Raw genomic sequence first — 12,455 nt, 5'->3', positions numbered from 1 at the left:
GACTGTTCTTCCACCAGTCATTAGCTTCCATCTAGCGCAATTCCAGAAGTCTGTCACCAGTAATCAAGAAGGAGTTCTCCTCTTTTCTGGATCAGTACTGAACCTTCACTCTCTTCTACACTGACAGTTCAAAGCATACGGACTCTGTTGGTCGTGGCTTTCTCATGGCTGATCATAGCGCTGGTTCCACGCTCCATCCGAACTCTACAGTGTTTACGGCTGAAGTAGTAGCTATTTTGCAGACTACATTATATTCATCGACACAATCTTCGACATGTTCTCCTGTGCTCTGATTCTAGCAGTGCTTTATGAAGCCTTACTGACGCCTCGACTTTGCACCCACTTGTGCAGCAAATTCTACTTTCCTGACATTTCTTACGTATGGCAGGCTGTGATGTACAATTTTGTTGGGTGCCTGGCCATGTTGGTATTCCAGGGAACAAGCGTGCCGACCGTGCTGCCAAGGAAGCTGTCCTTACAGGACCTGACTATCAATTACCTATTCCTAGCTCATATCTTCGTCCTGTCGTCGGCTGTCATGTCCTTCAGCGCTGGTAGACAGACTGGGACGAACACCTACATAATAAACTGTACGCTGTCAAGCCTCGGCTTGGTGTTTGGGTCACGAGTTCTCGTCCTTTACGACTAGAAGAACGAAAATTAGTACGCTTGCGTATCGGACATAGCCATCTGACCCATGGTTATCTGCTGCATAGGCAGAATCCGCCTTCCTGCACCCTTTATGGTGCATTACTTACTATCCGCAATCTTCTCGTGGAGTGTCTTCCTCTTGCTCCTGAGCGAGCCCGACTTGGACTACCAGCTGGTATGCTTTGCTTGAAGACGATGCCCAGATGATCCTCAAAGTTTCCTCCTTCGTACACTATGCTCAAGTCCTGACTGCTTTTTATTTTCTTTCCTGCAGTCATATCTAGTACTAATTACGGACTGTCCCATGTGTGTTCACCTGTTGCTGAGCTGCTCCGGCAGAGAAGATTAACCTGTCTTTGTATATTAACCAGTCCTTGTGTTTGTGTATTGAGTTTGCACATTTCTTAAATGCTATGACATTTTACCTCCTAAGTGAACTGATACCTTTTATTATGCTATAGACTGCGCATTTAATTTATATTTTTCCTGAAATAATATGCTTTTATTCCTTTTTTATCTTTAATGTCACAGAAGGTGCAAGAGACCTCGCTGTCGATGCATCCAGCCAAACTTCTTTCAATCAATCAATCCTTCCCGATTCCCCGGGCAGTGTGGTCGCCGAGGTACGTCATCCCTCATACGAGACAGGCTTATATGCCATAGATGCCGAAAGCTCCACGCTCCTATAATAATTGAAAATCGAGTTTTTTGAAGTCATTATCACACTAGGATAACTTAGAAAGATTGAGTAAATTACAAATGAGTATAAATTGACCTGAAATTTGACATTTAGGTTAATTTTGCCAGATGGAATTGGAGTGTATTTTCTTAGCTTGGGGGTAGCAAACAGAGCTGAGAAAAATAAACGTGATTAGAAAATAATAGCGGAAAATATTTTTAAAAAGTATTATTTTAACCCCTTGCCATATTTTGACGCGCTGGACGCGTTCCTCTCACTTTTCACTTCCGTATTTTGACGCGTGTCACGCGTTCCGATGTTTGAGCGGCTGTATCCCGCTTGCTGCCAATAGGAGGCAGAAGCTTACAGGTTTCCTGTGCTTTGTGAACATCTGTTAGTTTAAGTAAGCGCCAGAAAAGGCATAGATGTTTACAGCATTGCAAAAAAATTCCGAAAGAAGTCATATGTGAAGGGGTTAATAGGCGTATTTTTATTTCTATACCTATTATCAAAATACAGCAGAAAATATTAAACAAAATTGTAAACAAATAAAAAATCTTATAGAAAACGATTATGATAAAAGAGAAATGAAACTGGTGAAAACTGCAGATTGAAATACAAGAAAGATACTAATACAACAAAATCTGTACATTGAAATGCAATTCTAAATTATGTCTATTGTGAAACCCAATTCTGGTGCGTCACAAGCGATGAGCAGCAATAATCAGAAAGCTTATTGCAAGCCGGAAATAATTTTATGGAGGGTCGCTGGCAAGAGAATGGATCAAAGGAGGGTCGTGATATGAAATAGATTTTCATAAGCACTTCACATTCACTTTGTATGTACTTTGACATCACATTCACTCGACCTCACGCTCATAACATCACTTTGATATCATATTCACATCGCATTACGTTCCTTCGACGTCATGCTCACTTCGTGAGGTTGAGATCGAATGAGCGTGAGTTTCTAACTCGTGAGCGCCGATCTCATGACTTCGGACACCTTTGTGTACGATACACTAGTCACACTACCCTGAATGAAAACTAGAGGCAAGGTTCATGTGAATCTTATTAGTTGATATATCAGAGTCATTTATGGCGAGTGTGAACCAATGCTGGATTTTTCACTTACCTACATATCTATGTACCCGCATACGGCAGTCACTGTGTTCCAGACAGAAATATCACTGACTTCACATTCTTTTCTGGTATCATCGATGACGTTTTCTTCGATGAGCAGATGTCAGGAGTAATCCTGTGAAACAAACTCAGGAATGCATACCTACCTTCAATGATTGCTTAATGTTCTTACTGTTAGTGGGGGTTACGGTGGGTCTGATTGTGCTGGCAGTCATTGCCTTTGTTAGTAGTTAGCGTGACCTGAATGATCTTCCTATCCAGGAACTTCCCCGCATGACACAATGTCTGGAGATACATGTATTATGGGAATCCTTGCCTCTTATTGTGTATACCGACGATAGACCACTGGCATGTCATAACCGTCCGCGAGCGACAAGTCTGCGGAGCAACCGTCTTGCCTCTGCCAATCTTACTATACAGTCATGTTCAAAGTCATTTAATTTCACAGTGGACCTTTACTGGCTCCCCGATCATTGCAGGATCCAGACGCAACTAACACGCACACAAGCTACAGCCTGACTTTTATATTGACCTGCGTACTGGACCTTCAACGAAACTCAGTGTGCCCCTCACGCTTACTACACATTCTGCAGTACGAATTTTGTTCGAATTGGACGATATATTCGAGTGTTCTTAAATGCATTCTCACCTTTGTATATAAGGTTGGGGAAAAGGAATCAAGCTAGCATAGAAAATAATTATTATAAAATAGTAAAAATATTGTTATCCAGCCTACAGTCATATTTCAGATATCTAAAAGATAAGATTGTGTATCCCAGCAAAACGTCCATTTAAATAGCATAGGCACTTCTTCATCTCCTTCTTTAGATTCCTTTAAAAGTAAAAATCTTCACTTTTGGCAATTGTCGTGTGGGTTATTCTCGGAAGGCTCATTCATGCCAAATTTTATTGTTCTAATCCTGCCGGAAGTGTTTAAACACTTCGGGGTGTAGAAGACGTTCCATATAAATAACATGGGAAGGATTTTTCAGTTCCCTATAAAGCCACTTTACAGTTGCAAATTTTTATTTTTGGTGATCTACTTAGGTAACGCTAACGAAAACATACAAGCACACTGAACTTCAAGTTTTTATTCTAATTCCAAGTGCCTAAAATATGAGATTATAGGTCCAAAAAATGGCCCATATAAATAACATGAAGAATTTCAACCCCCCCCCCTTTAGACCCCCTAAAAATTAAACATATTCACTTTTGGCAATTTTCCTGTCGGTTAGTCCGGGAAAGCTACAATGATGCCAAATTTTAGCTTTCCACGGAAACCTCTTTATTTTGTCAGTTCATGTGGTTTAGATATATATATGAAAAATGGAAACACCTGAACGAAATTGCAACTTACCAGATTAATATGGTGTCGGGCCACCTTTCGCCTTCAGAACAGCTTTGATGCAACGTGGGATGGAGGCATAGAGGTCGTGAATGGTAGCAAGTGGAATTTTACACCATTCCTCGTGCAGGGCATCGGCCAGTTCTGAGAGAGAGGATGGAGGTGGAAATCGTCGCCGGAGTCGTGTTTCCAAGACGGACCACAGATGTTCAATTATGTTGCGATCTGGGGATTGGGCGGCCCAGGGGAGGTGTTGAACTTCATCCCGATGTTCCTCAAACCACGCTACAACAACGCCAGCTGTGTGAATGGGTGCATTATCATCCTGGAAGATGGCGTCATTATCCGGGAACAACATCCGGACCATAGGATGCAGGTGGTCTCCTAAAATTGCGACATAATCGTTGGCAGTGATTCGTCCGCTAAGTGTGACCACAGGACCCAATGAAACCCATGATATTGCGGCTCACAGCATCACCGAGCCGCCGCCATGTTTCACAGTTGGGCGGAGACACTGCAGATCATAAGCTTCTTTGGGCGTTCTCCACACATAAACACGGCCCGTGGTTGGGAATAGGGTGAAGGATGACTCATCCGACCATATCACACGTTTCCAGTCCTCAACGGTCCAAGTTGCATGGTCGCGGCACCATTTGCGGCGTGCGAAAGCGTTATGGTCCCTGATGAGCGGTTTGGCCCGTGCAACACGACCCCGTAAGTTCATGTCATGTAATTCGCGGCGGACTGGGATTGTCGAAACAGGGTGGGGGAGGTGCTGATTGAGTTCCTCCGTCACTTGCTCCGCAGTGGCACGACGGTTCTGCGTGACAATGCGCTTTAATACCCGGCGTGACCTGTCACTCATGATTTTCTTCCGCCCACTGTTCCGCTTCCCCGATGTGGTTTTCCCGTGTGTTGTGTAGGTCATAATCACCTTCGACACTGTCCCGCGCGACACACCTAACACAGTAGCCACTGCCGTCACACTCACTCCACATAACCGCGCACCAACAATTTGCCTTTGAAAATCTGAGAGGTCTCCCATTTTACACTATCTCCGTCTGCTGCAGCCACTGGACACTGCTGTTCTACTGCGCCTGACGTAGTATCGAGACCGATCTAACACACCACCACCAGCGGTCCGGCGCTGCGGGCGGCATGACACCACTGCCAACCCATACATCTGACGTGTTGCCAACTACATGTGTTTCCATTTTTCTGATCACCATCTGTATATATATATATATACAATAGTGTGTGTGTGGGTGAGTGAGTGAGAGAGAGAGAGAGAGAGAGAGAGAGAGAGAACATATGAAGTGACATATTTAGATGTTAACAGGTTTTAAGAAATAAACTAATAGAAAATAAAATCCTGAGGTACCAAGGAAATAATCAAATAAAATGTAAATACTAAATATTTATTATGTGTAGTTGTCAACATTGGATCATAATAGTTTCAATGCAGTGTGTCCCTGCATGATGTAATACCAAAATTGTTTCACAGGAAAATAAAATAAATAGCCAAAACACTTGAATGTATGAATTAGTGTATCTGGTGAATAGCCCCTTAATATTACCAAGGAGGGGTACTCTGAGGCCCACAACGTTCTGTTTATTTATAAATAGAAGAAACAAGACACTAAAAACTTAGCAAGTACGTTTATGACGAATCGGGTCAAGCCTGAAAATATCATTTTTTTAAAAATTTTTCTATCGTTATAAAAGTTACAAAATAAAACCAGTTGAGAATGCTCCAAAAGCATTGCCAGAACGAACTTAAAATGAATGGAGATGGAGCGGGAACGATAATTGTCATTGTTCTTAGATGTAAAAGTAAATCTTTTTATCCGCACCTTCTCTTTCTCGCAAAAATTAGCAAAATATCATCTCTCTATGACTTACAGTTCTCGAAATATGGCTACATAAATATCTAGTAATTCGAACTATATTGGCTGATATCTGGGTAACGGTGGCCAGTTGGCCAGTAGAGAGTTCATTAGTGGCCACCGGTTACTATATGGTACCAAAATGTTCAACATCCTCTTAGATATTGATCAACACCAATATGATCTCTGTGAGACTTCCAAAGTGGCCACCGGTTACTATTTGATACCAAAATATTTACTATTCTCTTAGGTATTGATCAACATCAATATCATCTCTCTACAACTTATGGTTCCCGAGCTATGGCTCATTAAATATCTAGAAATTGGCCATTTTTTGGCCAAAATCACGGAAACGGTAAGTCATAGAGAGATGGTGTTGGTGTTAATCAATACCTAAGAGTATGGTAAACATTTTGGTACCGATATTAATTGGTGGCCATTGGCCAAACCAGTAGCCAGTCGGACAGTGTCCACCAGTTACTATTTGGTATCAAAATATTTATCATCCTCTTAGTTATTGATCAACATCAATATCATCTCTACAACTTATGATTCCCGAGCCATGGCTCCTTAAATATCTAGAAATTGGCCATCTTTTGCCCAATATCACGGAAACGGTAAGTCATAGAGAGATGATGTTGGTGTTAATCAATACCTAAGAAGATGGTAAACATTTTGGTACCGATAATAATTGGTGGCCATTGGCCAAACCAGTGGTCCGTTGGACAGTGGCCACCGGTTACGATTTGGTAGCAACATATTTACCATCCTTTTAGATATTGATCAACACCAATATGAAACTCTCTATGACTTACAGTTCCCGAGATATGGCTCCTTAAATCTCTGGAAATCGGCCATTTTTTTGGCCAATATCTCGGGAGCGGTAAGACTGACGCGAAAAATTTAATCACTTTCTCAGTTTTTGATGCTCTGTCGAATTCAGGGTTCAAAAGTGAAAAAAAGTCGCAAGTAACGGACAGCAGACAGGCAGACAGAGAGAGAGAGAGAGAATTCAGTAACGAACTTAAGTTCATTGATAATAATAATTTGTGGGCCTCGCAGCACCTCTCCTCTTCCCCCTCCCTCACATACTTATGGTGTTTCTAGGGTTAATGTAAACGGAAATTGTAAACACCCTGTTACGGAAGTTTTAAAATTTGCAGATACAGGTTACTATTACTGAACATGGAAAATGCTTTTTTTTTTTTTTTTTTTTTTTTTAACATGATAAAAGGAGGGACGGCTTTGCATGTTAATCTGCTTTCAGGGTTTATGTACAAAGGTGAAGTATTGAGGGATTATGTAATCTATAGAATGAAAAAAAAAAGAAAAGAAAAGAAAAAAGATAAACCAGTGAGACGTAGAATTTAACTTGACATGAATATGCCGTAGTACGACAAATTACTGTATGTGCGTTCCTTCACATTTGATTGCTTCGTATAATTACGAAGATGGAAGATATTGACGGAGTAGCATTATGAATATTCCGTAATTAATAAATTTCTTCGTCAGTTTTAAAAATTAGCTTCCACAGTTTCCAAATACTTAAGTGTGATTACTCAATTTCAGTACGATATTTCCTTTGTTTTAATATGACTATATACCCGACGCTAGTTGGCAGCAATAGGGTGCATGCAATTCGTAGGTTTAAAACTGTTGCGACAATGTAATTGCAGCTTACAAACTTCATTGTTATAAGTTAATTATTTCTAAATAGGAAGAAAGCTTTAAGCATATTTAGATTTGAGCATTAGGCAGTTAGTTGTAAATAACTAGAACTCTTAATTAAGCGTGATTTTAACCCGTAGCGTAGGGAGCCGAAGACTTGAGGGAACAACAAATATAAAGAAAATAGATTTGGCAGAACGTCACTTAAGTTATACTTGACATTTTTTTTTTCCCAGCTTTTGTATGTTTTCATGCATGCCGTACGTCCTTTACTTTTTAGGGTCAAAAACCGGAAATAATATTCTTTTTTTCCTATAGGTTTGATGCAAAAGCTCGTCTCGTTTTTTTGGTCTTGGATGACATTGAAGCGCGAAACTGAAGTGTTTGCTTCTTGACGTGTAAAGTATTGCTGTTTATGACAACTTCCATGAGTACGCGGGGGAAAAGAATTGATGATTTGGTTTTGTTGTTTGCATTTTGTGCAGCACAAATTGGGCAGAAACACCTTCGACGTATTGTACTTTTTTATTTCCCTAAAGGCAATAATGCGTCGCAGGCGCGAAAGAAGAAATGTATCGTGTACAGTGAGGGTGCCGTTGACAATTTCACGTACTGTGAGTGCTTCAGAAAATTTCGTGAAAACCAATTAATTTTAGTGATGCACCACGTTCGGGACGACCGGCCGAGGCTGATGGCAATAAAATATTGGTTTTGATTAAAAGTAATCTCCACACAACAACTCAAGAGATTGGAGAAAATCTTGGAATCAACCAGTTAACAGTGTCAAGGCGACCACGTCAACAGCAAGGATAATATAGGGTGCCACATCAGTTAACGAATAAAAATTTGATAGACCGAAATTTTGCCTTCAATTCTTTATTGAAACTCGATTCATTTTTAAAGCGGATAGTTACAGGTGATCAAAAATGTATTGTGTGTAACAAAGTTAGGCGTAATACATCGTGATGTAAGCTCGGGGATACACCTTCAACCATTTCAAAAGCCATTTTTTAGATTCGAAGAAGGTTATGCTATGCATTTGGTGAGACTGGAAGCAATTTTTTTTCTATGAGTTAATACCTGAAAACAAGACAATCAATTCGGACGATTACTGTTCACAACTCACTGAATTAAAACAAGCAGTCGATCATAAGCTCCCTGAATTAGCCAACAGAAATGGTGTTCCATCACGACAGTGCTAGACCACACCTGTTTTTGGCCACCCGACACACTCTTATAACTTGACTGGGATGTCTCGGTTCAAACAGCTCTTTTCCTTGGAAAACCTGAAAAATCACTTGTGTCAGTTCTTTCGCCAGAAACCTCAGTACTATGATCGTGGGATTATGCAGCCACCAGAGAGATGTAGAAAGGTGATTGAACACATACTTTCTTGATTAAATATTATGGTTAAGAAAGCAACCGTTTCTTCAAGTAGTCATAAAAATGGAATGAACTTTTGCATCAAACCAGTATGTTATTGTGTGGACCAAGTAGCAAGTATATATACTTTATATTTATTTGAAAATATGTTTATATTTTTTAGGATAGCTGCGGAAATTGTGCGGAGGTGCCGTGAAGAGCGACAATCGCTTGCAATATTTTTGCAAGACAGTATTCTCGTCAGCCAAAAGTTGCTGAACAGGTTGAATGCAAAAAGTAAGTATTATTGCCAGGATTGATAAAAATCGCTCCTTTTTTTCAAGAGAATCATTTTATCTTAATTTCCTTTTTCCTTAGAACACATATATTTGATTTTAAAAAAATCAATTTAAATTATATTTTTTAAACTGGGTAAACTACTGATTTTAGGTTATTCTTATCATATAATCAATATATATAATAAAAGTAAGTGTAGTTTGTCCGTGCTCATTTTCTCAATAGAATTGGGTAACTCACAAGCACATCACATCACTTTTCAAATTTTGCTTTGTGCTTGCAAAGCCGGCGAGCGGTGAATTAAAAAAATCTTTAAAAAAATGGGTCCTTGTTTCTTTGGTGCTTCTTCTAATAAGATAGTTTTTCCAATATAACACATGAAACAAATAAATTTTTATTTTTTTTTTTCTTTATTTTCGTACCAACTTCTAAAATCCAATATACTTGTGTTCGTGTATATCACATGATTAAATTATGGAACGTAAGTAGAAAATTGGAAATATATTGATACTTACAAGTGCCTATTAAAAATACTTATTTACATTTTCTGCCTATTAAAAAATTAAATGATAAACGTTATTGGTTTGATATTTATAAAAACCCATATCTTGTTTCTTGTTGCCAACTCATGCTTGACCAAAATGAGATTCTGGATGGTAACTAGATCTTGACACAATTAATCTTTGGTTCCGAAGTCTCTTCGTTCATTGTGAAGTTAAATGACTGTTGGAAAGTAGTTGTTTTCTAGTGTAGGATAGCATCACAAATGATCAAAATTTTTAATTTACTATTTGATAAGTTGTGTGCATTGTTGCTTACCATTTGTTTCTTGCCATTAGTATGGGGTTGGTGGCTCAGTGGTGGAGCGTTCACCTCTGGTGTGTGGGGTCCCTGGTTCGATCCTACCTCGCACCAAGTAGATTTTGTGGTGGACAAACACTGTGTGCGTGGGTTTTCTCGGTGTTCTCCCGTTTCCAACCACTTTATTCATTCCACCATTGCATTCATTTATCATCTTCGCAGTCTCCTTTAGCCTAGCTGGTATAACCGTTGGGTGTAAAACAAAGATAACATTTCATTTTCATTTACAATACAAAAGTATATTGAATGACAGACTTAGGTTTATTATTTACTTATTTATAAAGGAAATTTCTTATTTTAAATTTATTTCCAGTGCAACATTTGAAATAAGCATGTTATAGAAAGAAATACCAAAGAAGAAAGGATTCTGATATTTCAAAATTGTTGAATTTACCACTCCCCATCCTTGCACACAAAAAGTACAAGATAATATTTTGATGAGTGTTATAAAGTGCTTTTGAATTAACTCGACTCCGTTAAGGGTCTTAACTACAGCAAAATTTTCGAGTTCTGTAATATCTTCAAAATAAATAAATAAATAAAAATATTCAAAAAGCAGAAACGTAGTGATCTAGACAATACGATTTTGCATGTGATAACCGTTATTACACCATCTATCTGCTTTCGATTTGGAACTGTAGATAGATTTTGCATTTTTTTGCGGGTTCAGTAAATAGCGGCATACCAAAAGCAGATAGGTGAATTGTGGTAATGGTATCATATGCAAAATCGTATCGTCTAGTTCACTACGTTTCTGCTTTTCGAATATTTTTGTTTGTTTTGAAGATATGAGAGAGAAACTCTAAAATTAGCGATAGTTCAATTTCACTGTAGTGAAGACTATTAAGAAAGGTACCAAAGCTACGGAAATAATACATATTGAATTTTACAAGGCCTATTAAGAAGGTAGCTGCAAAACTTACCAACATTAATTATTGTTTACCAGATATTTTGGATTCGTAGCATTTTATAAATTGAACATTTTTCATTGCAGAACAATGAATTCCTTTGCTACGTGTTCATCAAACTTGTGAAGGAAGCAGAGAATGAAAAGGCAATTACCGGTTACACGAACAAAGATAGACTGGAATAAAATTGTATCCTACAGCATTGGTAAAGAATTGAAAAGCCAATGATGAACAGTTGGTTATATTTTGTAACAAGGGTGAAGGAATCAACCATGACTTCACTGTTAATTCTGGTTTCACATGTTTTGTAAATAATAAGTTGATGGTTATCATTTTGTTGATATGAGGATATATCTGAATAACGAACGGAGGGTATAATGTATAAATCGTATGGGTTATATAGATATTTTTTTTTTTTTTAAATAAATGAATTTGTGGCTGAGCGGACTTGTCTTTTAATTCCATGAATGGATCTGGTAATTGTCCTAAGGGCATTTCGCGATAGCAATTGTAATACGCTGAGCTGCCAACCATGATTTTAGAGTTAATTCTAGTTTCACATGTTTTGTAAATAATAAGTTGATGAAGGTTATCATTTTGTTGATATGAGGATGTATGTGAATAACGAACGGAGGGTGTAATGTATAAATCGTATGGGTTATATAGATAAATTTTTTAAAATAAATGAATTTGTGGCTGAGCGGACGTGTCTTTTAATTCCATCAGTGGATCTGGTAATTGTCCTAAGGGCATTTCGCGTCAGTAATTGTAATAAGCTGAGCTGTAAATGAAGTAAAATTATGTGATTTAAAAAGTTGAAATCAATTATTTTAGTTCGAATAAAATTTAATTATTGTTGATTTACCCTTAGCTTCCTTACACACCGTAGCATGTAAGTCGTTAAGTTATTTTGGTTTTGCGTACCTTTACACATGTTTTGCTTACAATTATTTTCTGTTTTGCTTAGTATCATTTAATTCTTTATTGGGAGCAAATTACATTTGTTAAGAAAGTGCTATTTACAAATATGAATTTAAATTTATTAGCTTAAGCTGGCAACTTGCGATTGCCACCTTTCCGAATTCTGCACTTCCATTTTTTTTTCTCTCTAAATGTGAGTGTGTGTGTGTTTTACATTCGCTTGCTTCAGTTAGCACTGAAAATGTCTGTTATTATCTTTTTAAGTTAGAGTTGTATTATTGAATTTTGTTGGATGTTATAGATATGTTAATTTTCGGCAAAAGAGAACTTTGATGTCAAATACAAACTTCATTACTGCGCTGCAAAAGTTTCAGTACATGTACTAAAGCAATCAGAAGTTATAAAGAATAATAATCCGGTTACATTTTTTTTATAGTTAAACTGTAATAAGATGGTGAAATAATAAATTTTTGAAAAAGTGCGTTATTGTACTAAGGATGTTGTGTAATATAGAGGATATGCCCATAGCTGTCTTTATCCCAGTAACTTAATGAAGCAGAAATGAGCATTGGTACAACTGATTAGCTCTTCTCTTTTCTACCATTAATGTTTATTCAAAACATTAATTAATGGTTCCTATGTGTATAGGTTAAGCGCGTACAAACAGAAACGAGAAGAAATTATCAGTAATAAATTTTATTGCAATCAAGTGTTCTACTATCTTTTAAGCCAAT

At 38.0% G+C, this 12,455-nt stretch overlaps 1 protein-coding gene across 1 annotated transcript in view; it reads left to right on the top strand.

The window, feature by feature from the left end:
* The window catches only part of LOC145688219 (uncharacterized), a 57,057-nt gene extending 44,845 nt beyond the window's left edge, over positions 1-12,212 (top strand). The window contains exons 5-6 of the mRNA XM_081762124.1: positions 8,919-9,031; positions 10,887-12,212. Of these exons, the coding sequence (XP_081618250.1) occupies positions 8,919-9,031; positions 10,887-10,894 (121 nt within the window). The 3' untranslated portion in view covers positions 10,895-12,212. The remainder of the gene's footprint in view (positions 1-8,918; positions 9,032-10,886) is intronic.
* Positions 12,213-12,455: the final 243 nt, after the last annotated feature.

Source organism: Thermobia domestica, chromosome 6 (assembly GCF_964235325.1).
Source record: "Thermobia domestica chromosome 6, izTheDome1.hap1.1, whole genome shotgun sequence".
In the NCBI taxonomy this organism is placed as follows: domain Eukaryota; kingdom Metazoa; phylum Arthropoda; class Insecta; order Zygentoma; family Lepismatidae; genus Thermobia; species Thermobia domestica.
The sequence above is the reverse complement of the archived record's forward strand: the minus strand, read 5'-3'. Positions and strand labels throughout refer to the sequence as shown.